Here is a 27,027-nt window from a genome sequence, read left to right as displayed (position 1 = left end):
GATGCTGAGTTGATTGCAAATTTTTTGTTAGATTTTGGAATTGAGTTCTACCCAGTAGGTCCTAGCTTACAGAATGCTTGCTCTGTAGTGTTATTTGTGAAGTGTAGATTCATAAGGCCCCTGGCTCTCGGGGATTGATTCTTTACAGAGTAGTAAGTTTAACTTACATTGAGATTATGAGCTATACAAGACAAACTGTGATACAGAAAAGGTTATAGTAGGTGCCTATGAATAAATAGGTAGCTATTTTCATTTGCAGTCATACAGTCAGCATGACATAGAAGGTGGAAATAATATAAATGCTGGTCAGCAAGGTTTATAAACTTGCAAAGTTTATATGTTTTTTTGAAGTGGTTTGGTTAAATATAACTTAGCATGTGTTTGTTCAGCATAAGTAGAAGCAGTTTATACATAGGATGGAATATTTTATGTCACTAAATGCTAGGTATTTAACAGGTCTACTGTAATTATAATATACCATATAATATCTCTGTCATGCATGATCATATACTGTGTTGCCAATATAGCTACTGCACAGAAAAGTAAAACACGGTAGACATGTACAAAGGGCAAATCACATGTGCTTGTTGTAAGGAGCATGGAAAATATTACAGAATAACAAAAACAAAGAAAGAAAAATGTGAATAAAATAAAATAATTCAAAATTAGCATCTTTGGAACATATATGTGCATGTCTTTTATAATACACTGTAAAACATTTTATTTATTATGCAGTGTGCAGCATTACCCAAGTGAAATATTTAAATGCAGCCATTAGCCTTTCTTGCTATTACAATATGCTTAGTTTTAACCCCTTGTATATCATTTTAGGCTCATAATTTAGATGCAGGGATGACAAATAAAGATAATGTGGCAGTTACAGTCATTTATCTTGTTCTTATAATTTACGCTATATTTGACAAGCATCAAATGTCATCTCCTTAAACTGTGTTTTGAGGTAATTTTTAATATACCACATCATTTCATGTTTTTTTAATTCTGAATTGTCACTTACTTCCTGTCTGATCAATCTGACTCACATAGAATATTTTGCATTTTTTGCGATGAATCCTATAACTTAGTCAAGAACCCATTTCTTCAAATCCTTTTTTAAAATAAGTCTTAAGAGTTTAGAACTTCATTTCCTTTGCTATTTGACCCAATAATTCTTTGAAAGTTTCTTCTGAGGACAACTTGAGCAGTAATCTAATAATTACTTTCACAGTTCTTGGACAATCTAAAACTAAAACTTGCTGCTCGTGTTTTGATTTATTTAAATTGCACTGTGGAGCTTTTCTCCCCGGGCTCCCACTGAAAATGGGATCGTACCCAATTGAACTTTCCCAGTATGTAAATGTCAAAAAAATACAAATAAATAAATAAAATATTCTTTTTCCCAATGTGCTGTTTTTATTGTGTGTTATGTGTTTTTTTTCAGTGCAGTATCTATATAGTGCAGTTTTCTCAACTCATTTGTTTTAAACATCACTGCTGTAACTCCTGCCTGTATTCTGTTATTTTGGTGCTTTAGTTTACTTTTTTCTTCTGGTAACACTTTCATTCTCCCAGCATTAATATAATTTGCATGGGCATTAATACCTTCTTATTCTTTTTTTTTTAATATGGAAGCTAAATGCACTTGCTTCAGTAAGGTAAATAGATGTGTGCGCATCCATGTGTGTATACGTGTGTCTGTGTCTATGACGGCATAGTCATGCATAATGCATGTGCTATGAATTTGTTAAATAGCACTGGAAACACAAAATAGTTATATATATACTCACGGTGTATTTATGACCAGCCGATCCCACTGTCCTTTGATGTCATCATCAGATGGCTGTTCAGTGATATAAAGGCCATCAAACTCAAGTTTTCGAGCAATGTCTTTCTCCCGTTTAAATATAACAAGTGGTACCTTTTAGAGAGGAAAAAAAACATAATTAGAAATGAACCTCAGTTAAAAAAAATCAAGACATGCTCACAGCAAATGCTTTCAAATTCTGACTTGTGAACTGATGTTCAAAGTGTATTCTTTGCAATTTTTTAATCAGGATACAAGAAATGCATTTGTTATCATTCGTAAAGAAGGATTTATTCTGATGAGGACCTTGTTCACTTACAACAGAAATATTTACTTTGCAACACTTTTTTTCAAAGACTAATGTAACAAAGATTTAACATATTGTCATACTGATGTTAAACAAAGTAAAGCAGATGAAACACTTTTTTTTCTCATTTTTCTCCTGCTGTCTATCAATCATCAGTCCTTTCCTGATCAGTAGGCTCATCTGTTTCCCATCACTTGGGCAAGGGTCCCACAGGAGGGATCATCAATTAGAGAGCTATCAGGGGGATGGTTTAACTTTTTTTATGTTTTATAGTCCAAACCCTCACATGTACTTAGATAACTGCTGAGGAGGGTTGTGCCATGGGTTGACCACAGAGGACATCCCCTCAGTACTGCAAGGGGTCTTCCTTCCAAACAGCCCTTCCCTCAAAGCAAGAGTGATGGTTTGCAAGGTGTCTACTATGGAAATCACACGTGCTCCATGTGTCCTAGAATGCATCCAACACTCCCTGCCACCCAGGAAAGGTAGGCAGGATACAGACTTTCAATCCTACCTCTCCCTGCTTGGATTCTTCAGTGTCAGGGCTACTAATTAAACCCTGGCCACCTAGGTAAAGTCATAGTCAGGGTTCCATCTCCCCATCACCAGATTTAGGCATAACTGAAACACATTTTGATCACTTGCAGTCAAAATCCTTTTCTTTCGGGTTTGATTCTGTTAAATATGTCTTTTTCAAGTCAACTTTTACTCACAGTATTTGAAGTGTAATGCACTATGGTACAAAATCATCAACAAAGTGTGAATTTTGAGCTAATGTTGGCTTATCCCACTAGATCTGCAACTCTTTATTCATGTGTGACCTAGAAAGGTATCTAAAGGGAATCTGGGGAATATGACCATACCTAAAGAAACTACACAATACAGCAAACTGGAGACCTTTTATGTTAACAAATTCAGACTGTAAGATTAAATAGTGTTTTACTACCTCCTTTGGGGAATAAGGCAGAAAGAACTCAAAAATGTACAATTAGGGGTGGGAGGTTGGCATAATGCTTAATGTGCTTAACTCAGAAATGCAAAGTGCAGGGCTTGATTCTGACATGGGGTAATTGGCTAGGCTTAAAATGGCCCATAAGGACAGTTAGCCTAGTACTAACCTATGAACCTATAAAGCAATTTTTTTTTAAACAGGAAAGATCTTTATTAAATTATTATGTATAGCAGGCAATCATACATTTATATAATAAATGAAAACAAACCATACTGACATAATTTTAGCTGCAAATATTATACATTACAAACTATATTGACATAATTTTAGTTGCAAACATTAGATATCACTTATAATATATCCAGTCATTTGTCAGTCAAATATTACATATTTTTTTCTATAAAAGTTGCTCCTACCCTTTTCTTAAGATCCCAGTTTCAGTTGTTTATCTCTATTACTATATTCACTACTTCTAGTACAATTGGTTTAGATTATGATTTCCATTTTCTAGCAACTGCTTTTTTGGCAGCCACCATAATTACACTCAGTGAGTTTGCACTATATCTAGGCAATTCTGATTCTGTATCATAGCTCAAAAAAATAATTGTCTTAGTTACACCAAGTTGCTCACACAGTATCTCTGACAGAGTAGTCTACAGGTAATCTTTAAAGTCTGCCAACTCATTACACTCCCTGACAATATGCTCCCAATTACCTCTTTCTTCCCCATCACATCTCCAATATTTGCTGTATTCTTGAGGAAAAATTCTTTGGCGTCTACTTGGGGTACAAAAACACCTATGTAAATACTTCCAAGCAAAGATCCTAAATATTTTAAAATTTATTGCATATAAAATAAAGGAATGTTAGTCATTTTTTAATTATGTTACTTAGAATGCATGAGTAAAAACTAGATCAAGATAAACATTGACTGAATCCATTATTATTTTTTTGGGAAAACTTGTATAGGCTTAGAACGCCCCTCCCCCATGTCATTAGCATAGTAACAGTCTAGGAATCTATGAATTATATATGATAGTATAAGAGATGAGAGAGTCATGCAATGCTTTATTAAAGAGCTTAGTTATGCATCTAACAGCATTATTAAATTTACTCTGAATGGGGGAAAAGGCATTTTTCAAGGATAGCCACTTATCCCATGCCTTCCTATTCTTTTTTTTCCCCTTCCTATGTGAATAGCTTACATGAGTGACACTGTCATATTAGGAAACATTATGCTATAGTTGGGTGATCAGGTCACTTTCATTAACCAGTGAAAAAACAACAAATATATCACTAATAAAATAAAGAACAAATGGCCACAGCTCCAAAGGCAAACCAAAACTTTAATGTGTGAGCGTTTTCGTTTACTCAAATCAAATGAACTTCAGACAAATTCAAATAGTAAAACCCCTCCTTATATAGCCAAGAGATCACATGACCAATAAAATGCATTGCATCACAAGTTTAAAACTGGTTTATTTTTTATATTTTTCCCCTAACAGATTTTGTTTTTCAATTGAATTGTACAGGTTATAGGGCACATTACAGGTGGGAAAAGGTTTGAAATGATTTATTGTGGTCTAATTTTTTTATATCACAAAAACCTGGCATTTTAACAGGGGTGTGTAAACTTTTTATATCCACTTTATGTGAGATCTGGGGGGATGGGGGGAAGAGGTGTAAATGGCAATTTGAGCTAGATCAAGTGAAGACACTTACACAATCATGACTTACTAAAACACAAACTGATGAAATGTACCATAAGCCATTACACCAACAGGAAGTATTTTTATTATTTATAGGAAAAAATAAGATTTTGTTCACATGATCAGGATTATCCTGCAAAGTTAAAATGTAGTATATCTGCAGTAATTCAGTATTGGGAGTACTACTGAAAATAAGAAGATATTTCACAGCTCCCACCATCAATGACATACCACATAAAAGAATATTCCTGAGTATTAAGCACAAAGTCATGTACTGGACAGGTTATGGAACTCCTATCCCATCATATTAATTTATTTTGGAATTATGCATCATAATTCAGAACTACTGGAAGAGTAAAAAAGAGGACTTAAAACAAGGGGCAACGTACTGAGAGTTAATGCTAAAACTGACCTAAAAAACAACAACCTTGGACTTGCAGTTCTCAAATGGTGAGGGAACAAAGAGTTCAGTTATGGAAGAGACAGTCATTTAGGAACAAGTATCAATAAACAATGTGATTCACCTACAACTTATTCATGATCTGAATCAAACAAATGGAAGGCTCTTTTTGGTCTCCATAATCACAGGAATGATGCCCTGACTGTGATCTAGAAAATTCAGGATAATTTACTCATTCAGTAGTTAAAGAAGCAGAGAGGGAAGTGTGGGGTTGAATGGTCAATGCAGGCTCAACCCCCAGGGGGAGGGAAGGAGGTGGTCTAACCAACTGCACTGCCAGCATCTACTGGACAGAACGGCGTCCATCATGGTTTGGGGATGTGCACTTGGCTCTGCATGTGGAGAACCAAGCACACTCACAGGAAAAGGTAAAGTTGGCTCCTACATCTGTAGAAATGTACATCAGCCACTAGGAAATGGCTTACAGCTAGAAAATCGTAAAACCCCTTGTTATTGCCAGACTAATGGCCATACCATGGCTGTCTGTTTTATTTATTTGTTTATTACCATTTTGTTGACTGGGTTCATCCCACGAGATCAGTGGCCTCTTTTCAGTGGAGATACAGTGTGATATTTATAACTAGGGGACATCTGGCCAGGACATAGAGGCAAGTACAGTTCTGTAAGTCCTACTTACCTTTAACAGTAGATGTTCAAATTCCTCACTGCCTCAGTGTAATTTTGGGCTATCTGCCAAGGTAACTCTATATTAGCCAGCTTCCAAAAGCTCAGACTCACCTCCTTCTTACTTCCTGTGATAGCTGACTGGCTGAACATCTCTTGATAGGGAAGCCTTCTGTTGTCACAAAAAGTACGTGTACAAACTTTTTCACTTCTACAGAGGAGGACAAAAAATTATCTGAAGCCAGAATCACCTAATTTGCAACCAATCACAATGCCATATAAACAGCAAATCCAACTACTGAATCAAACAGGCTGAAACCCATCTCAGTTATGCACAATCTGGGGATGGCAGTTTGGCGGTTGAGTGCTACCACTGAGGCAATGAGAAATTTGAATATTTATTGTTATAGGGAAGTAGGACTTGTGCAACCATACTATATTCATAATTTCTACTGCCTCAAGGGCATTTTGAGCAGATTCCCAAAGCTTATACTACATGAGAGATGGAAAGTTAAGGATTCAGGAGCACCTGGAGAATGGTCCTAGCAAAACCTTCTCTGGACCTTGCAAAGGAATCCAGTTTGCAGTGCTTTGTGAAACTATGAACAGAGGACCAAGCTGCTTTCTCTAGAATGTCGATAGAGTCCATCCCTTTTCCAAAATGCCATTGAAGAGGTTAAGGCCCTAGTTCAGTGAGCCTTATCCTTGCCTGGAAGAGATTTACCATGGTGGGAGTAACAGAAAACAATAGAAGAGGACATCTATCATGCAATAGTTTGCTTAGAGACAGGTTGGCTTTTTTTAGCCCCAGTAAAGGAGATAAACAGCTGTTCAGCATTCCTAAATGGTTTTGTTCTGTCAAGGTATTACATGAGCTGCCTGTGTTTATCCAAAGTATGTAAAATTTTGTCCCCCTTGTTTTTGAATAAGGATAAAAACCTGGCAGATTGATAACTTGATTTAAGGTAAATTCAGAAACAACTTTAGACATGAATGATGGATCAGTAAGTAACACAACCCTATTCTTGTGTAAAATCAGATAGGATTGGTCCACCATGGCAGTCTGCAGCTCAGAGATTCACCTTGCAGATGCCAGAGCAATGAGAAAAACAGTCTTCCAAGTAATGAACTGTAAATTAGCCTGCAAGGCACATTCAAAAGGATATAAGGTAAATTTTTCAAGAGCAAAGTAGAAGGAAGAATTTGATTTTGAGGTGATCTCATGTGCATCTCTCCTTTCATAAACTCTTTGACCAGAAAAAGAGATGAAAGAGAGGGATCCATAGGCAAGTAGACTGAGATGGCTGCAAGTTGCAAGTTAATAGAAGCATATGACAAACCTTCTCTAAGTAGCTCACACAAATATTTCAAAACCAGAGGGGTCAAAACCCTTTTAGGACCTCTGTTATCGGCTAGGCACTACCTAAACAAACTCTTCCACTTGAAAACATTTTCTAGTTGCAAATTTTCTTCCCTTCTTAAATAACTACTGCACATCCTCATAGAACAAGTGCCTAAGAATTATTAAAATAGAATAATCCAGGCTGTCAGTTGCAATTGCTCTAAGTTAGGGTATACCAGTCACCTCTGCTGCTGTGTGAGAAGATCCAATTTCAAAGGAAGCTTGTGCTAATTGTCCTTGGTCAATTCAATTAAAAAGGAGAACCAACTTTGCCTTGGCAAAAAGCATGTCACAACAATGATCTTTGGTAATTCTTTCTGAATCTTTAAAAGTATCTTGGAAATCATTGGAAAGGGTGAAACTGCATACAGGAACATTCTCAACCACGGAAATGATAGAGTGTCTGTCTTCCAAGAATGTTTTCTGTTTGAAAGGAGGCTAAAAGATTTACTTGAGATGTTCCCCTTAGCTGGATCAAGTCCTGGAAGATGTCTACATGGAGCTTCCACTCATTAGGGGTTCCCTATTAGAACCGCGAAGGTCCACTTACGCGACTACGGAAATGTCAACATGTATTCAGTGAACCGCGAAAACACCGATCGTTCTGAAGTGCAAAATTCAAAATGTTGAATCGTCATAGTTGGCCCTTCTGCGGTATAGCTCCTTAAGGTAAGTGTGCGATAGTTACAGACCTTAGGGTTAGGCAGGGACATCGGGAGGCATACGCACTGTACTGATTTCAGTACAACTTATTTAGAAGGGGGGTAGCTTTTTAAGCTTTCACATTTCTTTTTCGCGCTTTACTAGTGCACGATGACGTCAGCTCATCAGGGCAGCCAGTCGGAATGGAGCTCACCGCGCATGTCAGTTCAAATGCGTTTTCAAGCGGGAGGAGTGTTATGTTGGATGTACACGAGCGGGAGGATTTGTTGGTCTCACTTCATTTATTATGTTGGTCGAAGCGTTATGTTGGATGTACACGAGAGCAGGAGGATTTGTTGGTCTCACTTCAAGGACTTTATTATGTTGGTGAGTAATATGAAGAGTGTGTGTGTGTGTGTGTGTGTGTGTGTGTGTGTGTGTGTGTGTGTGTGTGTGTGTGTGTGTGTGTGTGTGTGTGTGAAAATGCCCCAGGTGGGGGGTACTGCATGGGTGTCTGGTAAGTATGTGCTTTCTATTCCATAGCAATAACATTATTAACATTATGTCTGTGAATGCAGGCCTGCATTAAATATTTTTATTTATTTTTTTCTTAACCCATTGCATTGGATTAGACAATATAGTACATAGTTAAGTATCTATAATATGAAAATGCTAGTATAAGATTTGAATTGAACTAAAGGTAAGTGTAATCATATGATGTAATATTTATGACACTTTTTGAAAATATTCAAACATTATTGAATATGGTGCATTATCATCTACTTGTAAATGCTAATATTATGTTTGAATTATAATATTGTTTAGTAGAAATTGTAAGGTATAAAGTGAGGTATTAATCATATGGAAATACAACTAATATGTGTGTAAACTGAACTAAGGTGAAGTATTATCCATACAGTTAATAATTTTCAGAACTGAGTAATGCATTATGATAGTTACATTTTGCTAGCAAAGTTAATAATTTAGGTTTTTTTATAGTGTTCTTTTAACTAGCCTATGGTTGTATATATTGAACTTGTGAATGATAGTTTACTGTGTTTGGTTGAGTTTGCAAAAGTGTGATAAAGTATTAACCATGTGGGAATAAGGATTTGTGTATGGTTTAGAATAGCACAATATCTATCATATAGTAAATTTAAAGACTTGAATATATAGCAAAGAATATGAAAAAGTTGTAACCATTCGTGACTGACTAAAATACAAGGAAATGTATGTTGGATTATATAATCATTGCAAGGCTAAATACACCTCACTTGCATAACTGGAGTCTTTTAGACAATAAGAACTATGATTAAATGATCAAAAGTGACTCATAAGCCAAATATATGTTGGAATAGCTGGAAATGATTATACGTAGTGCAAATATTCTTCTTTGTTAGATAACTGCTTTATGTGTGCTGGATATAGGATTTGGATCCTTGCTAAGCAAGGTTTATACCTCCTTGATTCTACATACACAATAGTCTTCTAAGATTATTATAAGTGGGCAAAGAATGTTTTTTTGTTCATCATACAAAAATAGTGGAATTTCTTTCTCATAGAAAACCTTACTTTTAAATGAATTAAAATATTGTTAGCTCAACAGGTAGCACAGTCACAACTGATGCTGGAAGATCAGACAAATGTGAGTTTTAGTTCTACACCAATTTCTTGGATTAATTTTTAAGTGCTGACACTGCAGCAGATGATGCAGCACAAGGCAGGTCAAATACTCCTGAGGTACCATCATTTGGATGAGATATCAACCCAAAGTCCCATCTGCCTGAGACTGTGGCAGCTCAGGTACTTAATAAAAAAGGAGTAGGATTCATACTTCTCAACTGTACAGATTTTTGCAGAATGTGCAGATTTTTACCTCATATTTTTGGTCTGTTTTTCATAAAATTGTGGTTTTCCAACAAATCACTGGCAAATCATTAAGGATTAAAGTCAGAAAATAATGACAGACATTTGAATTTTAGACTTCATACCCTACAGAAAATTGATACTGATGCAAAACCTGTTATTCTATTGAGTTTCTAAGTTTGTAAGAAAAATATTTAAAAATTGTCCCTATTTTTCAGCCTCTGTCCCTCCATTATTTATAGCTTAGTCCAGATTTTTTTGCTCTAAGAGGTTGACAAGTATGGTAGGATTGTTTTATTTAATTTCAAAATAATCTCAAATCATATTACACAATTCCATAATTCCATTACTTATAAATCACCCTAACTCAGACATACTAAATTAGCAAAATGTAAACGCAAATACAAAAGTAATTAACTTGGAGAATGGAAATGATTCCATCAGAGTGTTTAGCACAGAGAAACATTTATCTTATTGGAGATTACTGGTGATTACTCATGGTGGTGTGGTAGGGAATACCTCAGGCTTGAACCCTGTACCTTGTATGCAGGTGTTAAAGACCTGAATTCCCTACCACCACCATTTGTAAAAAATTGCAGATTTTTGCCTCATATTTGATCTGATCAATATCTGTATCATATCTGTGTTTTTTAAATATTGCAATGCTTGAAATTTGATGGTGCAGTGGTAGCAACGTAGCATTGATGCCTCACAGCTATAGGTTCTTGGGTTTGGTTCTTGGCTGGGGTGCCTTCTTTGTGGGGGGGGGGTCTGTATCTTCTCCCTGTGTTTGTGTGGGTTTGCTTTTGTGTCCTCCCATGTTACAAAGACATGTCTGCATTATTTTTTCCTGGGCCTCTGCTGAGAATTGTTTTTTTTTTTTGTTCCAAATCAGACTGTCCTGATTAACAAATTGACAGGCATTTAAATTTCAGACTTCAGGTTTCTGAATGTTTACTTCCTTACATATTTGATGGTGCAGTGGCAGTATTGTTGCCTCACAGCTATAGGGTTTCTGGTTTGATTCTTGGCTGGGGTGCCTACTATGTGGAGTCTGCATCGTATCCCTGTGTTTGTGACATAGTAAAACAACTTTTTATTCTAGCAATAAATATATACTAACACAACCTTTTTTATAGCAATTTTTTTAAGTTTATGACTATTTGAAATTTGTCCTTATTTTTGGGACTGTAATACCCTGTTATTGGCTTTGTCCAGGTTTTTTGTGCTAAGGTTGACAGCTATAGCAAGGACTGAATTCACTGAATATGTTTGAGGGCTGTATTCCCTCATTACTGGGTTTGTCCAGGTGTTTTGTGCTAAGAGGTTGACAGCTATGGTGAGAACTGAATTCATTAAATGATAGCCATTTAAGTTTCAGTCTTCCTCTCTTTCACAAAGCAGGTGATTTGGCATAGTGGTATGTTGTTCTGACTATTTTGCACAGTGACCTTGGCAGTAAAATGTATGATGGTAACACAGCATTTTATTCTAGCAGCTTTCCAAGATTATACAAGCAATGTTTAATGTGTTCCTGTTTTTTGCCCTTTTGACCCACCCCAATAAATTTGACTTTTTCCAGACTTCTTGTGCTGCGAAGTTGAGATGTAGTTGAGTATTGCGTAGATTTTACAAGGAGCTGAGAGCTGCAGGGGAAGAGAAGTTTAGTGCTGATTATGCTAAGTCAGCTCACATTGCTGGTAGCACAAAATGTTGTGTACTTTCTTTTAATGCAGAAGGTTGTTGGTTCTACTCCCATAAGGGGTGAATGCTGCTGTACTGAAAGTTAAGACACTAACTATGAGCCTGTTATCAGTTTGCCATCCATTTCCTATTGCAATATTACTAGCTTATTATTAATGTAATTTAGGCAATTTATTCCTCAGGGGCATCAGACACTTTATTTTTCGGTGAAGTCATGAAATATAAAGGTGATTGCTAGCAGCAACCTCTTCATTAGTTAGATTTATTTAACGTGGAATTATTTAGATGACTTTTTTTACTATTTCAGAGATTGTGCATATTATTTACTGATAATGGTGGACTGTAAAAGTCTGACTAGACTTTTATGATGGAAATGTTCTGAATTGGGCAGTTTTGTTTCATTGTTTACTGGAAAAATGTTCAAAGCAATAGGAAGGTGTATCAAAGAGCACATGTATGTTTCATATGCAAGGGGCCTATGATTTAAAAACAGCCCAGAATTAATTTTTATCTGCCACGGGTAAAATGTATTTTTCTTTGAATGTGGGTTTTAATGTTGTTTCAATGAATGTGAGTTTCAAGGGCAGAGAAGTTTTAATGCCAAGTTTGTTTAGCAGATGTCTTAGTGTTTGTGCTGTAAAATGCAAAATAAAACTTTCAAATGAAGTTCAAATCATCATAGAAGTAAATCAGTATGTACATTAGTGTTTATGGTAAATGGAGTGAAATAGCAAAGTAATGGATCATTGGAATGGCTGCAGGGGGAGGCTCCATTCGACCATGGTTTTGTGAGGGGGGAAGGGCGGCAAACTTAGACAGCCCCAGCTGAACTATACCTCCCAACTGTCCAGATTTTCAAAGAATGAATAGATTTTTTGCTTCTTATTTTTGGTTTGTTCCTCAATTTGTGGTTTTCTGGCAAATGATTTAGGAATTAAGTCACTAAATAATGACACACTAGTTTCAGAATTTATAACCTTCAGAAAAATGCATGCTAAAATAAGACTTTTTCTATCAACTGTCCCAGTTTATACAAGAGCAATTTTTAGTACTGTTTATATGTTCCCTCAATATATTTGGCCTTGTCCAGATTTATTGCATTAACAGGTTGAGAGGTACATGCATTGCTTTATAGAATTAGGCATAGCCAAACCTCAACTGTCCCTGATTTTGGCTCAAAATGTTGCTCTTCCCCAATGATCCCTCCACAAAATAGCAATTTTGGAAGAAAACATAGAGGGTTTACTTTACTTTTATAAATAACTGTAATGATCAGAATTATACATTACTTTTATTTCAGAAATGCATGTAGATTCTCTAATTTTGTCAGCTGCTCTAAGTTAACTGTGCTCATATTAAAATGGTGTCCCTCCTTTGACAGGTTCCCAGCTGTATTGTCTGGCAATTTTATATTTTTGCATCACATTTTTGGACCGTTTTTCATAAAATTGCAGTTTTCTGGCAAATTAGTGGCAAATTGTTAAAGACTGAAGTTAGAAAATAATGCAGACATTTCAGTTTCAGATTTCATACCTTTCAGAAAATTCGTACTGATGCAAGACCTACTACTATTCTATTATCTTTCTAAGTTTATAAGAGCAATATTTAAAAAAATGTCCTTATTTTTGGGCCTTTGCCTCAGTTTTATTTATGAGTTTGTTGCTGTAGGAGGTTGAGAGGTTTTGTGTGTGTGTGTGTGTGTGTGTGTGTGTGTGTGTGTGTGTGTGTGTGTGTGTGTGTGTGTGGTAGGTAGCATACCTCTCAACTGTCCACATTTTGCAGAATGTCCAGATTTTTGCCCCATATTTTTTGTCTGTTCCTCATAAATTTTGTGATTTTCTAGAAAATCATTGAAGGCTGAAGTTGCTAAATAATGACGGACATTTGAGCTTCAGACTTCATGTCCTTTAGAAAAATTCAAACTAGCACAAATCCTGTTATTCTAGCAACTTTCTAAGTTCACGAGAACATTATTTAATATCTGTCCCATTTTATTTTAGGCTTTGTCCATATTTCTTGCACAAAGAGGTAGGTAGGGGTGTGTGTGTGAATGAAACATCCTAGTTAGTGGTAGCAGGTGGTTAGTAATTTACTCAAGCTCAAAACCTGTACCTTAGTTACAGAAAACAAAAGCATAAAGTCTCTACCCCAACTACCATGCTGCATTTTTCAAAGAACTGACATTTCAGGTTAATTTTCAATTCAAGGAACCGAGTTTGAGTGAATTTATATTATATTACTGAAGAGGCATTACAGCGAATGCCTCTTCATCAACACTAAAAGAGCGAACCGTGAATTACGAGAATGGCCGTAGCTTGGCTGGGGAGGGGGGTAGCAGTTTGAGAGCTGTCAGTACAAATTTGAAAATCCTAGCTACACCCCTGGGGTTAGGGTGCAGGTTAAGGTAAGTGCATAGATAGTAATGTATGCAAGGTTTAGTGTAGGGTTAGAAGTAGGGTTTTGTTAAGTGTCTGTGCATGGATTATTTATTTTGTTTGGGTATAGCTCCTTAATGTAAGTGTGTGATAGTTGCGGACCTTAGGGTTGGGGTGCGAGCTAAGGTAAGTGCATACATGGTAGTATATGCAAGCTTTACTTTAGGGTTAGAAGTAGGGTTTTGTTTAGTGTATGTATGTGGTTTATTTATTTTGTTTTTGTAGGTAGCATGTAGCAGGCGGTGGGGTTGGCCAACTATGACCATTCGAGATTTTGAATTTCATGGCTTAGGGTGTTTGGTGTTTTCGCAGTTCGTGCAATGTGTGTCGCTGGTTTCGTATTTGCTGAAAAGGACTTTCATGCTTATAATATAGACTCCTCGTTAGGGTCTGTCTAGGATCTGCTTAGTCTGTTTGCCACTGTGTTTTGCTCTGATGGAATGCACAAGGCCTGAAGAGTCAAATAATGCTGTAGAGCCAGCTCCCAGGTCATCACTGTCAAATGTCAAAGATGGTATGACCTTCTACCCCCTTGCTTGTACAGGTATCACATCACAATAGCATTGTCTGTGACCACTAGAGGAGAACTTGGGGTCTATAAGTGGTGAAGGACATTTAAGGAAGGAATCACTTCCAACATATCTTTTACATTTATGTGCTTTGGCATGTTCTGAGGACCCCACAGGCTTTGCACGTTTACTCCAATGGACACCGTTCCACATGCAAAATCTGAAGTTTGTCTAGACAGACTGGACTGGAATCTGAAGAGAAAAAGGAAGTCCTGGATTCAGAGACAGTTGATCTCTTCACAACAACAGTTCCTGTTTCACAAGTCTTAGTAACAATATCTGGAAATTCAAAGGATGAAGGTTCTGAGTTTTACAATTCTTCAAGTAACATCAAATTTTTCTCACATGTAGTCTGGCTAGTGGTATCTTGATGATCACTGATGCAATATGGCCTAGAGTTTTGAGTAACTTTCTTGCTGAGGCCACAGCTAGAATTGTGAAATGTAAGAAAATGCCCTGAAAAGTAAGAACTTTGTCTTCTGCCAGGAAGGCCATACTTTTTACTGTCTGTCCAACACGCCAGGAAAACAATTTGTAGAGAGGATGTGAGGAAGGACTTTTGAATGTTCAAGCTGAAGCCCAGGTGGGAAATGAGGGATGCAGCCTTGTCTAAGGACTCCAAGCACATGGATCAGAATCTGCACAAATCAGCAAGTCATCTAATAAGGAAACACATGGATGTCAAGGGTTCTGCAACAGGCAACCACTAGGGCCAGACACTTTGTAAACACTTAAAAGTTCAGTAGATAGTCCAAAGAGTAATAGAGAAAACTGATAATGTAAGCCATACAAAGCAAATTTCAAAATAAAAAGTTCTGAATTTGGGAGCAATAGTAATATAATGATAAGTATCCTTGAGATCTAGAGTCACCATGAAACAGTAGTATGGAAGTAACTCTGGGACCAACTGTAAGATGACCATTTTGAATTTCAGAACTTTTGCAAAGGTGTTTAGAACAAATCTAGGACAAGTCTCCAGGAATGTGCCTTTTATGGTACTAAAAAGATTCTGGAGTAAAATTTGGGAGGTGCAGCACCCAGCAGGATAAAAGCACTCTCATCAAACTAAACAAATAACTCAGAGGACAAATAAAGGTAAGTTTGGCCTCCCAGGCCAAGGACAACCAAAAAGCATTTTTTAGGTATGTCTGCAACCTCAAAGGCAATACACAATTGTGTGCAGAGTTCATTGTAAGGAGCCACCTATACTGAGCCAGAAGATACAGCAAACCTCCTGGCTGATAAATTCAGCTCCAACTTCCCTCTCAACTTTCCATCAGGAAATATCATCAAATATAACTCCCCTTACTATCACTAGGGAACAGGTCCTTAATGCTCTCTCTAAGACCAAGAATACTGCATCAGTGGGCCCAGACAACATCCCAGGATGCCTTCTAAATAGCATGAAACATGACTTATCAGGGGCAAAGAAATTACTATTTAACTGTAGCCTCCAGACAGGTTTCATGTTTCATGAATGGAGAAAGGCAACAGCCATCCCTCTGCTCAAAGGCAGGCCATCTATAGACCCTGGAAACTACAGACCCATAATCTTATATGTAAAGTTATGGAAAGAATTATCATGGAGATGATTGACAGAGATATAGTAAACATCCAGACACTGGATCCAATCAAGTTTGGTTTCATCATGGGCAGATCATGCCTACTCAACCTAGTGGACTTTTTTGAGAAGGTCACCAAAGCAATGGATGAGGGAAAAATCGTTCATACTGCCTACCTTGATCTGACCAAGGCATTTGACATACTATCCCATTTGGGCATTGTTGACAAACTCAAGAGATTAGGTACAAACCTGTATGTCACTCAGTGGATAACCAACTGGCTCACAGACAGGACCCAGGAAGTTAGAATTGGGAGTCCACCTCTACAAAGAGGCCAGTCACAACTGGAGTCCCTCAGTGATCAGTCCTTGGACAGCTCCTTTTTGGCATTTTCTTCTCAGAAATCAAGGCCAGTGTCAGTAGTCTCTGGCTGACTAAATTTGCAAATTAGGAGCTGTCGTTGAATTTCACACTGACACAAATGGTCTCCAGGAGCAACTGACACAGACAAACAGCTGGTGTCAGAGCCATGGACTAAAACAAAATGCCAAGAAATGCATAATAGTATCCTTTAGAAAGTCATCCATCCCTGGTAACTATCATATTGACAACACACCCATTAGAGTTGACCCAGTAGTCAGGGACTTAGGGACACACATAAATAGTAATCAAGCCTTAGACTATCATGTGTCTACAGTGGTGAGGAGATCATTCTATATTGCACAACTTATAAACAAAGGTATGGCATCTAAGTCCAAGGAAGTCACTGTTCCACTGTATTCAGCATTCATCACACCTATCATTGAGTACAATGCCTCCTTTAGTATGTACCTAACCAGGCATATCCAACAGTTGGAATGTCCACAGAGTTTTCTCACTAAAAGAATACAGAGTATAAGTAAAATTCCCTATGCAGACTGCCTCAAGGCCCTATCACTGTATTCTGTCTCCTACAAGCTTTTGAGGGAAGATCTATGCCTGGCATACAGGACATTGTCAGACCCCACTCCGATGGACCTCCTGCATATCCACAAAACAAACAGCACAAGAATTATCTGTTCTAAAGACTTAAACCTTGCCTGTGATATAAATAGGACCTGCTGGAGAGATAGGTAAGTATCCCAGGGACTACCTTGTCTATGGAACAGGCTGACCATCCATGTGAACCAGAGTTCTTCCCTAAACCAACTGAAGTGCAGCTTGGACAACTAGATGGGAAACTGGAAATTCATCCCTGGTTTGGCACCTATATTTCTAATGGACACAGGTAACCTGTAAGTGGTTCATCTCTCAGGCCCATGCATACATTTACCAAGGGTATCAGAACTTGTCAGAGATTTCGGATGAATGGCTAGGCTTAAAAAGGCCCTTGTGGTTATTAGCCTAGTAAACACCTATGAACCTAAAATCCTTTGTCTTTGAGTACTACAGACACTGGTTCTATAACATTTGCTTCTACCATGTGTTGGAACACTGGCGCAAACAACTCTGACTGGTCTTGTGGGTGTGGGAGAATTCCCCTGAAAGAGGAGGATTTTCGGTCCAATGCTAAGTGTATCCTCCCTGTATTATTCTCAGAATCCATTTTTCTGAGGCTATTTGCAGCCAGGCTGCAGGGTTGAGAGAGAGAGAGAGCTTGAGAGAAGGAGGTAGAGAAGGAATGGCAGGAAAGCGGAGTGGCACTGCACTATGACTTGACATAAACATTCCTTGGCGGGGGGTTGATCTTTTTTCAGAAATAAAACCCTTGTGTTTGGTTTTGAATAATTATCCTCCTGCCACTTCCTTTTGGATCCCTGACTTTTGTTTGGCTGACAGTTTTTGCATCTTTTGTCCCTTGAAGGAAAACACCTTTTTTGTTAAAACTTGAGTAAAAGAAACATCCTCGATACCTCATGCATTAATTATCAGTCATACCACTGTTTGATAATCTGCATAACAGAGGGCCCAAACATCAGTTTAGGACTTAAAGATGAATTTAAAACTTTGGTTTCTAAATCATCAGAGAAGTTCTGATTACTTAACTAAGTATACCATCTTAATACAACAGATGAGGTAGCATTTCTCGAGACTGTATCTGTACATTCAAGCACACCTCTTAAAGCATGTTTCAAAACCAGAGTCAAATTAGAAAGAATTTAATTCGTATAAGGCTTTAGCTGTGCAGGTAAGGATGCATCAAAATCATCCAAGCTATACACACACTGTAAAATATAAATTTCCAGATATAGCCTTGATAATTTAACATTCTAAAGGATGGATTACTACAAAGAGACATCCTTTTACCCTGAAGATCTAATCATTTTCCCTCTTTATCAAGAGGTGTCGGATTAGATGAAGCCAAGAACTTTTTATATAAGCAAGTAGCTGGGGAGATCACAGCTGAGTCAGCAGTCAAATGAGAAAACGTACCTGTCATATCTGAGGAGAAACTTTATTTTCTTTGATCCTTTTTTAGGACCAGCTGGAATAGATACTAGTATCCTGCAGACAGCTTTGATCCGCGGTGGTACAGAGGTAACGTTGTTGCCTCACAGCAAGAGGTTCTTCTGTTCGATTCTTGGCTGGAGTGCCTTCTGTGAGGAGTCTGCATGTCCTCCCCATGGTTGAGTGGCCTCCAAAAGACATGCGTGAATGGGCGTGCCTTCGCTGAAGGTTGGGCGTCGGGCTGGCAACTCGGCACCGTAAAAATTGACTGCTAATCATTAGCGGACCGGACTTCTGCTGTGGCAACCCCTAACTGGGAACAGCTGAAAAGTCCTGCAGGCAGCTTTATAAACATTTTCCAAGGCTGGAAAGATATGGGGTATAGTCAAAGTTGCAGAATCCAAGGTAAAACAAAAACAATAATAACCAGTGCAACACCTTACTGACAGCTTAACATGGGTAAATGCACCTCAAAAATAATAAAGACATGAATGTAATCCAAACAATTTGTTTTATTAAGCACTTTCATCTGTTAAAAGACTTCCTCAGAATAAAAAACGTGTTCTTAATTTAATTTATACCAGCTGTTCACCATTTAATGAAATACTATTGGGTAATTGTTATACATCACTTCCTGCTTCACAACAACAATTAAAACCAATTTTTTTTCATACACTTAAAAATGAAAATCCATTTCTTGTATTAAAGTCTTCCAAAAATATTACTACATGTTTCCATAAAATTCTAATCAAATGTCCACAGCTGGAACCTCTTTGTATCCAACCATCACATCTTTAATAGTATCCTCACAAAATATTTACTAATCTAATATTCCATGTTTTGAAATGTCAATCTTTATAACTTGGCTGCTCTCATTTTTAACACAGGGCCCAGTGAATGTTGCCATTAAGCCCCGGGAGTGTCCCTGAGTTCAAACGCAGTTGCCATATTAATTCTCGATATTCAAGCATTTCCCATTGCCCACTCCTAGGGTTAGGTTCAACTTGCTCCAACACCCAAAACAGAAAACATCTTTTTCACATTCTTTCAAGTGCTTACACAGACATTTGTTTCACAATGCTTTGATATTTCATAATAATGTTCATGCACCCTTGTTTTTAAATATTTATCGGTCCTCCCAACATAGTAAGAGGAATAGAATTGACAGTAGGCCAACAATAGCACTCCTTTAGAAGAGCAGTTAAAATATCTATTAGCCTTAATAGGGATCTGTATAGTGGTGAGCTGCAATTCTGCTCTTTGGGCCACATACTTACATTGCTTACACTTCCTGCACTTGAAACTGCTAACTTACTTTTGTAAATTCTCACCACTTCCTTTTTTTAGCCTTACTCTCAAAAAGATTTTTTTATATTTTGTCCCCTTTTATAACCATATAGGGGAGTTTTACAAAAAAAAAAATCTAACTTATTAGACATCTTCAAAAAACATCCCAGTATTTCTATATTATTTTCTGTATTTCTTTGCTGTCATGGTTGAACTTCAAAATTAAGGACCTAGCATAATCTTCTTCTGTTTCCCCTAAAATATGTACCCTTTTGTTTAATATATCATTTGTTTTGTATCACACCATCATAGTTATTCTGACCCTCTGTACCATCCATTTTCTTACTGAACCCAAGCAGGGGGACATACTTTGTGCCCCAATCGACTAAGGGCTCTGGATATGACAGTTTGATAAATAAACTAACAACATTCTTATGCTCATGTACAAGGTCATCAGAACTAGAGGTCATATGGGTAATATGGACCATTTGCCCCTTGACTATGCTTTTCTTCTGATGGAAGGAGTGGTTGCTACTATAATGTAAATAGGAGTTAGTAAAATTATCTTTTCTATAAACTCTATATTTAAATTTTCCATTCTCTATATCCTTAATTAATTTTACATCCAAATAATTCATTTATTGTGTTCCTATATTACAAGTGAAGTTTAAAAATTCAGTTTTATTGTTAAAATATAATGAACAAAGTTTTCAAATTCATCCCTCGGATAAAAATTTCATCCAGGAAGCAGAGATATACAGACGTCTTTGAAAAATAAGTAGAATTAAACATAAAATTTTGTTCCCAATATAATAAAAACAAATTTCAAAGGGGGGAACACTCCACTCATTTGTTTGCAAAATTCCCCCTCAAAAAAACATAATTATTACCCAATACCAGTGCCAACAATTCCGTTATTACCTTTAATTGTGTATTAGAACACTCATTCCTGAAAATAACTTCTGAAACCCATTCCAACCCAAATTAATGTGGAATTACAGAAAACAAAGCTTGAATATCTATAGTAACCAACATTACATCAGGGTGGTAACAATTCTTGGTTAATTTAGCTAAAAAGTACCATGAATCCACTAATAAATGTTTATTTAGACGTATCACAAACTTTAGTTTTCTGTCCACATAGACTGCCAATGGATAAGTTTTAGACCCAGCAACTGCTTCTATGGGCCTGAGGGGTGGGTCACTTACATTTTTGTGAATTTTAAGTATCTCAAATATTAATGGAATAACTGGCCTAGGGTTATGTAAAAATTACGTAAAAATTCATACAGATTCTTATCAATGGTCTGTTGTAAAAAGTTGTCTTCTAGAACCAAATTGATTTTCCTATATGCCATACTTATTTCATTCTTAGATACTTGGATATACCTGGAATTGCTTTTGAGTAAGTCAAGCATCTTACCCGTATAAGTCCAAAAATCTAACTACCCCACCCCTTTGTCGGGTTTCATAATTTTTATTTCTTTGTTGGAACTCTATACTATTAAAGATGTGATGGTTGGATGCAAAGAGGTTCCAACTGTAGAATTTTATGGAAATATGTAGTAATATTTTTGGAACACTTTAATATAAGAAATGGATTTTGTTTTTTAAGTGTATGAAAAAAAAATGGTTTTAATTGTTGTGAAGCAGAAAGTGATATATAACAATTATCCAACAATATTTCATGAAGTGGTGAACAGCTGGTATAGATTAAATTAAGAACAAGTGGTTTTTATTCTGAAGAAGTCTTAACAGATGAAAACAATAAAACAATTTTTTTGGATTACATTTGTGTCTATATAGTTTTTGAGGTGCGTTTACCTGTGATAAGCTGTTACCAAGGTACCGAAGATACAGAGTATAGCCACAGAAATGGGCATCTTGTCCTCTATAAGGTAATATACCCTGCTTAGTTCTGGGGTGGCTACTTACTTCTTCCAAGCAAAAGCATCACTAAATCTAGCAAGCATTTGTGGAAGAGTGAACACTTGTTTGGATTTCATTATCACTTGTTTGGAAATCATCAGCTCCACAAATAGGCAATGAAGAAATAATATATACCAACCTCAAAATAAACCAAAACAAAACCATCAACATAACTGGATGCTACTTCCCACCTGGCCAAAACATCCCTCCACTAGAAAACCTCCTCAGGTGGTCTACCCACCATCTCCTCCAAGAAACTATCATTTTAGGTGATTTCAATATTGACTGGCAGTCCTGTTCTGGCAACCATCCAACCCATCATGTAAACCTTCATGGCTTAACCCAACTAGTCCAGTCGCCAACCAGGATAAAAAAAAACTCCAGCAAGCACACTACCCTGGATTGGATACTAGTCAGTAAGAACCCCCAGTCATACATAACGGGCTGCTTATCAGATAGCCTCAGTGATCACTCCCCAACATTCCTACTCAAAAAATACCTATGCCAAGCTAAACCTGTCATCTACCGTCAAATACGTAAAAAAACTAAACTTTAACCCACTCACATTCATCTCATCCCTCAAAGAATGTAACTTGACATCCTCTAAAGTACCTCAGTCTTGATGACGCAGTTGAATTTTTTTAATACTACCTTCCTGAGCATCCTTAATTACCATGCCCCCATAAGACTTTCCAGAACCAAAGCACAACCCTCCCCATTACTACAGAAAACCACTAAGTCAGAAATGAAAAACAGGGATAAAGCCTGGGAGCACTGGCGCAAAACTAAAACCCCCCTCAACTAGACAGAAATTCCTAGAACTACGCAATAGAGTCAAAAAGCTAATAAAACAGGACAAATTCCAATACTACCAGTCTGCCCTAGACTCCTCCCAACACAGCTCCAAACAATTCTGGTCCTCCATAAACTCTATCCTCCACCCAGGTAAAGTCAGTACCCCTCCTCCTAACATCCCTCACTCCTCATAAAATATTGCTACCTCATTCAACACACACTTCACACAAACCACACTATCACTAGCTAAACAACACAACTCCCCTCCCCTCCAACCCACACCTTCAACTAGTAATCTCCCCACTGCCTTCTCTTTTTCTCCTGTACCTACCTCCAACATAAAAAAACTCTTAACTAAACGTAAGCCCACCAAATTAGCAGCAACCTCCCAAGTGAATACCTACAAATCGCAGCTGATGCTCTGGCCTACCTAGTATCCATCTTGATTAACCAATCTCTGTCAGAAAGTCATGTTCCCACACTGTGGAAAGTATCACATATAATTCCCCTCCACAAAGGCGGACCCTCCACAGAACTAACCAATTACCGCCCCATAGCTATTCTTTCTCCACTCTCCAAAATACTAGAGAGAGATGCATACACTCTCAGGTCTCAGACTACCTCCTTACTAACAACCTCCTTTCCAATACTCAGCATGGTTTCTGACCAAACATAGCACCACCACTGCCTTACTCTCCTTTACTAACACTATCCTTCAGCATAAAAACAATGGCTATCTCTCCTCTGCTACTTTCCTAGACCTATCTAAAGCATTTGACATGGTCCCACACAAACAACTTATCTCTGTCCTCAATAACCTATCCTTCTCTCAATCAGTAGCCAACTGGTTTCAGAGTTACCTGTCTGACCACCAACAATCCATTGTATGGCAGATTGACATATCTCCCCAACTACCTGTCTCTATAGGGGTTCCGCAAGGATCCATACTTGGACCCCTACTCTTCTCTGCTTTCACCAATAATCTAGCCTCTGCAACCAAACATGGCACACTCATACAATACCCAGATGACTCAACCATCATCTGCTCAGCCCAGTCCCTACCCAAACTGCAAAAAGTCACACAGGAAGCCTTTTCCTCTGTTGAAACTTGGCTATCCGATACCCAATTAATACTCAACCCAAACAAACCTAAACTACTCATCTTCCAACCCACCAAACATACTCAAAACAACTCTCACTTTAACATCACAGCAAAAGACAACACCACTATATACCCAACTGAACACACCAAATTGCTAGGAGTGGAAATAGACAATACACTAACATTTGACATTCACATATCCATGACCATAAAAAAAGTCCACAAAAAACTAGGATTGTTATACAGAAATAAGCAACTTCTCACCAAAACAGCAAAGATTTCAATAACAAATTCCCACCTTATCTCCACCCTACTTTATGCCTCTCCAATATATACCAACCTAAGGCAATGCGATCTAAACAAGCTAGAGACCTGCTATAACAAAATCGCCAAATTCGCCACAGGGGCATCCTACCGTAGTCACCACTGTCTCTCACTTGCTGAACTGGGCTGGCTTGAACTCCCTCACCTCCTTCAACGGTATCAACTCTCACTCGCCCACAAACTAGTAAACCATCCACTAAATGTCCCATCCCTCCAGAATCTACTCCAACCCTATCGCACCACCAGACCACTAAGATCCAACAACAAAAATCACTTGCAGATCACTAACGCCAGTAACTCTGCTGGTGAAGCACTATTCTCTTGCACCATAGCCAAATTATGGAACTCCCTCCCACCCACAATTACCTCCGTACCATCATACACCCACTTTAAAACTTTACTAAAAGTGCACCTAAAAACATGGTGGCTATGCCCTTGCAACTCCCACTCTAAAATCACCCACCCCATCCAACCACTACCTTTCTTTCCACTCCACTAACTACCTTGATTATAGCAAGCTCAGATGCTCATAAGCATAGTACTTATTATACAGCAGGAACTTCTTATTGTAACATTTGTTAATGTCTGATATGTACTTCACAGATAAAGATTCTAGTTGTCTACTGATGTACTATGTTTTTCATCTGTAAGTATGTTGTAAGTAATTGCTATGTTATATTGTTAATCGCTATGTAATCCAATGTAACTACTGTCTGTTTATTTTAACTGTGGAGCTTTTCTCCCCGGGCCTCCGCTGAAAATGGACCTACGTCCAGTCGGACACTCCCAGTCAACAAATGTAAATAAAATAAATAAAAAAAAATTTAAGCATAGGTTCACCTTCTGAAGAATCAGACCCAAAGAAACCATTTCAGCCTTATAAACAGGTATAATCTAATTATTAGCTGTATAATGAAGCTTCTTATTCTTTTTCTTGTAAACTTCAGTACTAGACAAAATATCTGTGGACAGAGTTTTATGTCTGGCAAGGGGTCTCTTACCCCGGACTACTCCTGCACCTAAAGGATTTTGTTCTCCCATATCTGTGCCAGGAACTGGAACAGCCCTGGAGGGTGTGTATAAACCCTGTCCATAGAAGCCAACAAAGCTACAGTAGGGGGAGATTGAGCAAAAGGTAAGTGGTCTGTGGGTTGAATAGTGGCCCTGACACAATCACTAACCATTGTCTGTAGCATATTTTAATTTTGTTTTTTTTTTTCTTTTTAGGTGCAATGCATCCTCAAGAACTTATGGAAGGACTGTGTGGTTCTTGACGGTTGGAAGAAGTCACACGAGTAGAAGCAAGAAAGAAAGCCACCACTGGCTTGCCAGTTTTACCCCAGTTGGACGGAAAATGTCCTTGCTTAAGGGAAGAGGTTTAGAATATATACAAGTCACTGTGGCACAGTACCCAAAGCAGCACATGCTTACAATGGGAAAATCATGCCTAAGAAATCTAATAGAATTCCATGGCTTGATAATCAAGATATTAGATTGGTAAGGGAACATGGGAACAACCTGCTTAAACTTTGGCAAGGCATATGACATGGCATTATGCAATAAGTCATTGAGCAAATGAGGAAGAGCTAAATTGGGTCAGACAGTGCCAGTATAAGTAAAATATTGTCTATGTAACAGTACACCAACAGTCAGAGTACAAGGGTCTTCCCTACCTTTGAATGACAGCAAGATGATCAAGTTCTAGCTGCCTAAATACAATTAGTAGAATCAGCATTTGACAATATGGTGTATCCCTGACACCTAGACACTGCACAGAAACATTCTGGGTGAGTCCAGTGGTGGCTGTTTGGGGACTACTCTGTGGCCATCATATAGGTAGCAATCAGTGTTTTTTCTATTTAGCCTTAAATGCATTTCCTTTGCATGCCTCAGAACGTATTCAAGGAGTGGCCATGCAATGGCACACTGGAGAGATGATTCTTTTTTATAGGGGGTGATGTAACCTTTCAAGCAAATCTGATGCTCTTCTGAGAGGACCTGGCCTCTAGTGTAGATGCACTAACATGACATATGCTCCAAGCTACACCCTTTTGTCAGACCCCCTCCCAAATACCTAGGAAAGGTAAGTTGGGAACACTCTTTGCTCCTTTCTCCTCTGTCTGGCTCCTGCAATACTCAGACTACTTATCAAACCAAGGTCATCTGGTGGGACACAGTCAGGACTCCATCCTTCTACTGCATACAGCCAGCAGAAAAAAAGGCAAACCCCCCCCCCAAAAAAATGAAGAAAGAAATATTTGCTAGGGCTGGTGCTTCACCTGAGGCACAGATTTTCAAGTTTCACAACTAGACATTCATGTTTCAAGTTTCACAACTAGACATTCACAATGGACAAATTGGTAGGGTCACAGATTTATTTAACAAATGTTAAATAAAACAAATTTATTTAACAAATGTTAAATAAATAAAAATAAATAAATGGAATGGAGAGTCATAAGCTTCTCCCTGATATACCAGAGCAGAGAACCAGAAACAATATCTTAAGAACAGAGCATGTAAAAGAATTACTGGAGTAGATACGAGGATGAGTCAGATGAAGGGAAAAAGTTGTTCCTGTCTTTTTAGATGAAGAGGAAGAGAAGGCCACAGAATGCTTGTAGATCACAACAAAAGACAACCAAAAACAAATGTAAATACCACAGTTAAGTGGAAACTTCCACTTTGGGTGAAGTACACATCACTCACTGTTAATGAACCAGACTTTGTGAATGATTCACTGTTTAATAAAATAAACCATAAACACTTTTGTCTCAGATATAAATTCACAAGACTTCAATATACAATGTAACACAGAAACCAGGATTTAAAACCTCCTGAAGGTCACATGACCAAATTGCTCCAAAAATTAAAAGAAACATACGTTTAAAGTTAAATATATACACATTTTAAAACCATATTAAATACTACAAGATTTTCCGGTTAATTAAAGGCATACCTCTCAACTGTACAGATTTTTGCATAATGTCCAGATTTTTGCCTCATATTTTTGGTCCGCTTTTCAAAAAAAATGCAGTTTCTGTCAAATTAGTGGCAAATCATTAAAAAAATGAAGTTAAAAAATAATGACAGACATTTGAGTTTCAGACTTCAAATAATTCAGAAAGATCAT

The 27,027-nt window shown here is 37.6% G+C and overlaps 1 protein-coding gene across 1 annotated transcript in view; it reads right to left on the bottom strand.

The window, feature by feature from the left end:
- RYR3 (ryanodine receptor 3) overlaps positions 1–27,027 on the bottom strand; it is a 3,250,282-nt gene that overhangs the window by 251,892 nt on the left and 2,971,363 nt on the right. The window contains exon 94 of the mRNA XM_044074157.1: positions 1,785–1,915. Coding sequence (XP_043930092.1) covers positions 1,785–1,915 — 131 coding nt within the window. The remainder of the gene's footprint in view (positions 1–1,784; positions 1,916–27,027) is intronic.

This window comes from Protopterus annectens, chromosome 6.part0, assembly GCF_019279795.1.
Source record: "Protopterus annectens isolate FY-2018-M chromosome 6.part0, PAN1.0, whole genome shotgun sequence".
Taxonomy (NCBI): Eukaryota; Metazoa; Chordata; order Ceratodontiformes; family Protopteridae; genus Protopterus; species Protopterus annectens.
The sequence above is the reverse complement of the archived record's forward strand: the minus strand, read 5'-3'. Positions and strand labels throughout refer to the sequence as shown.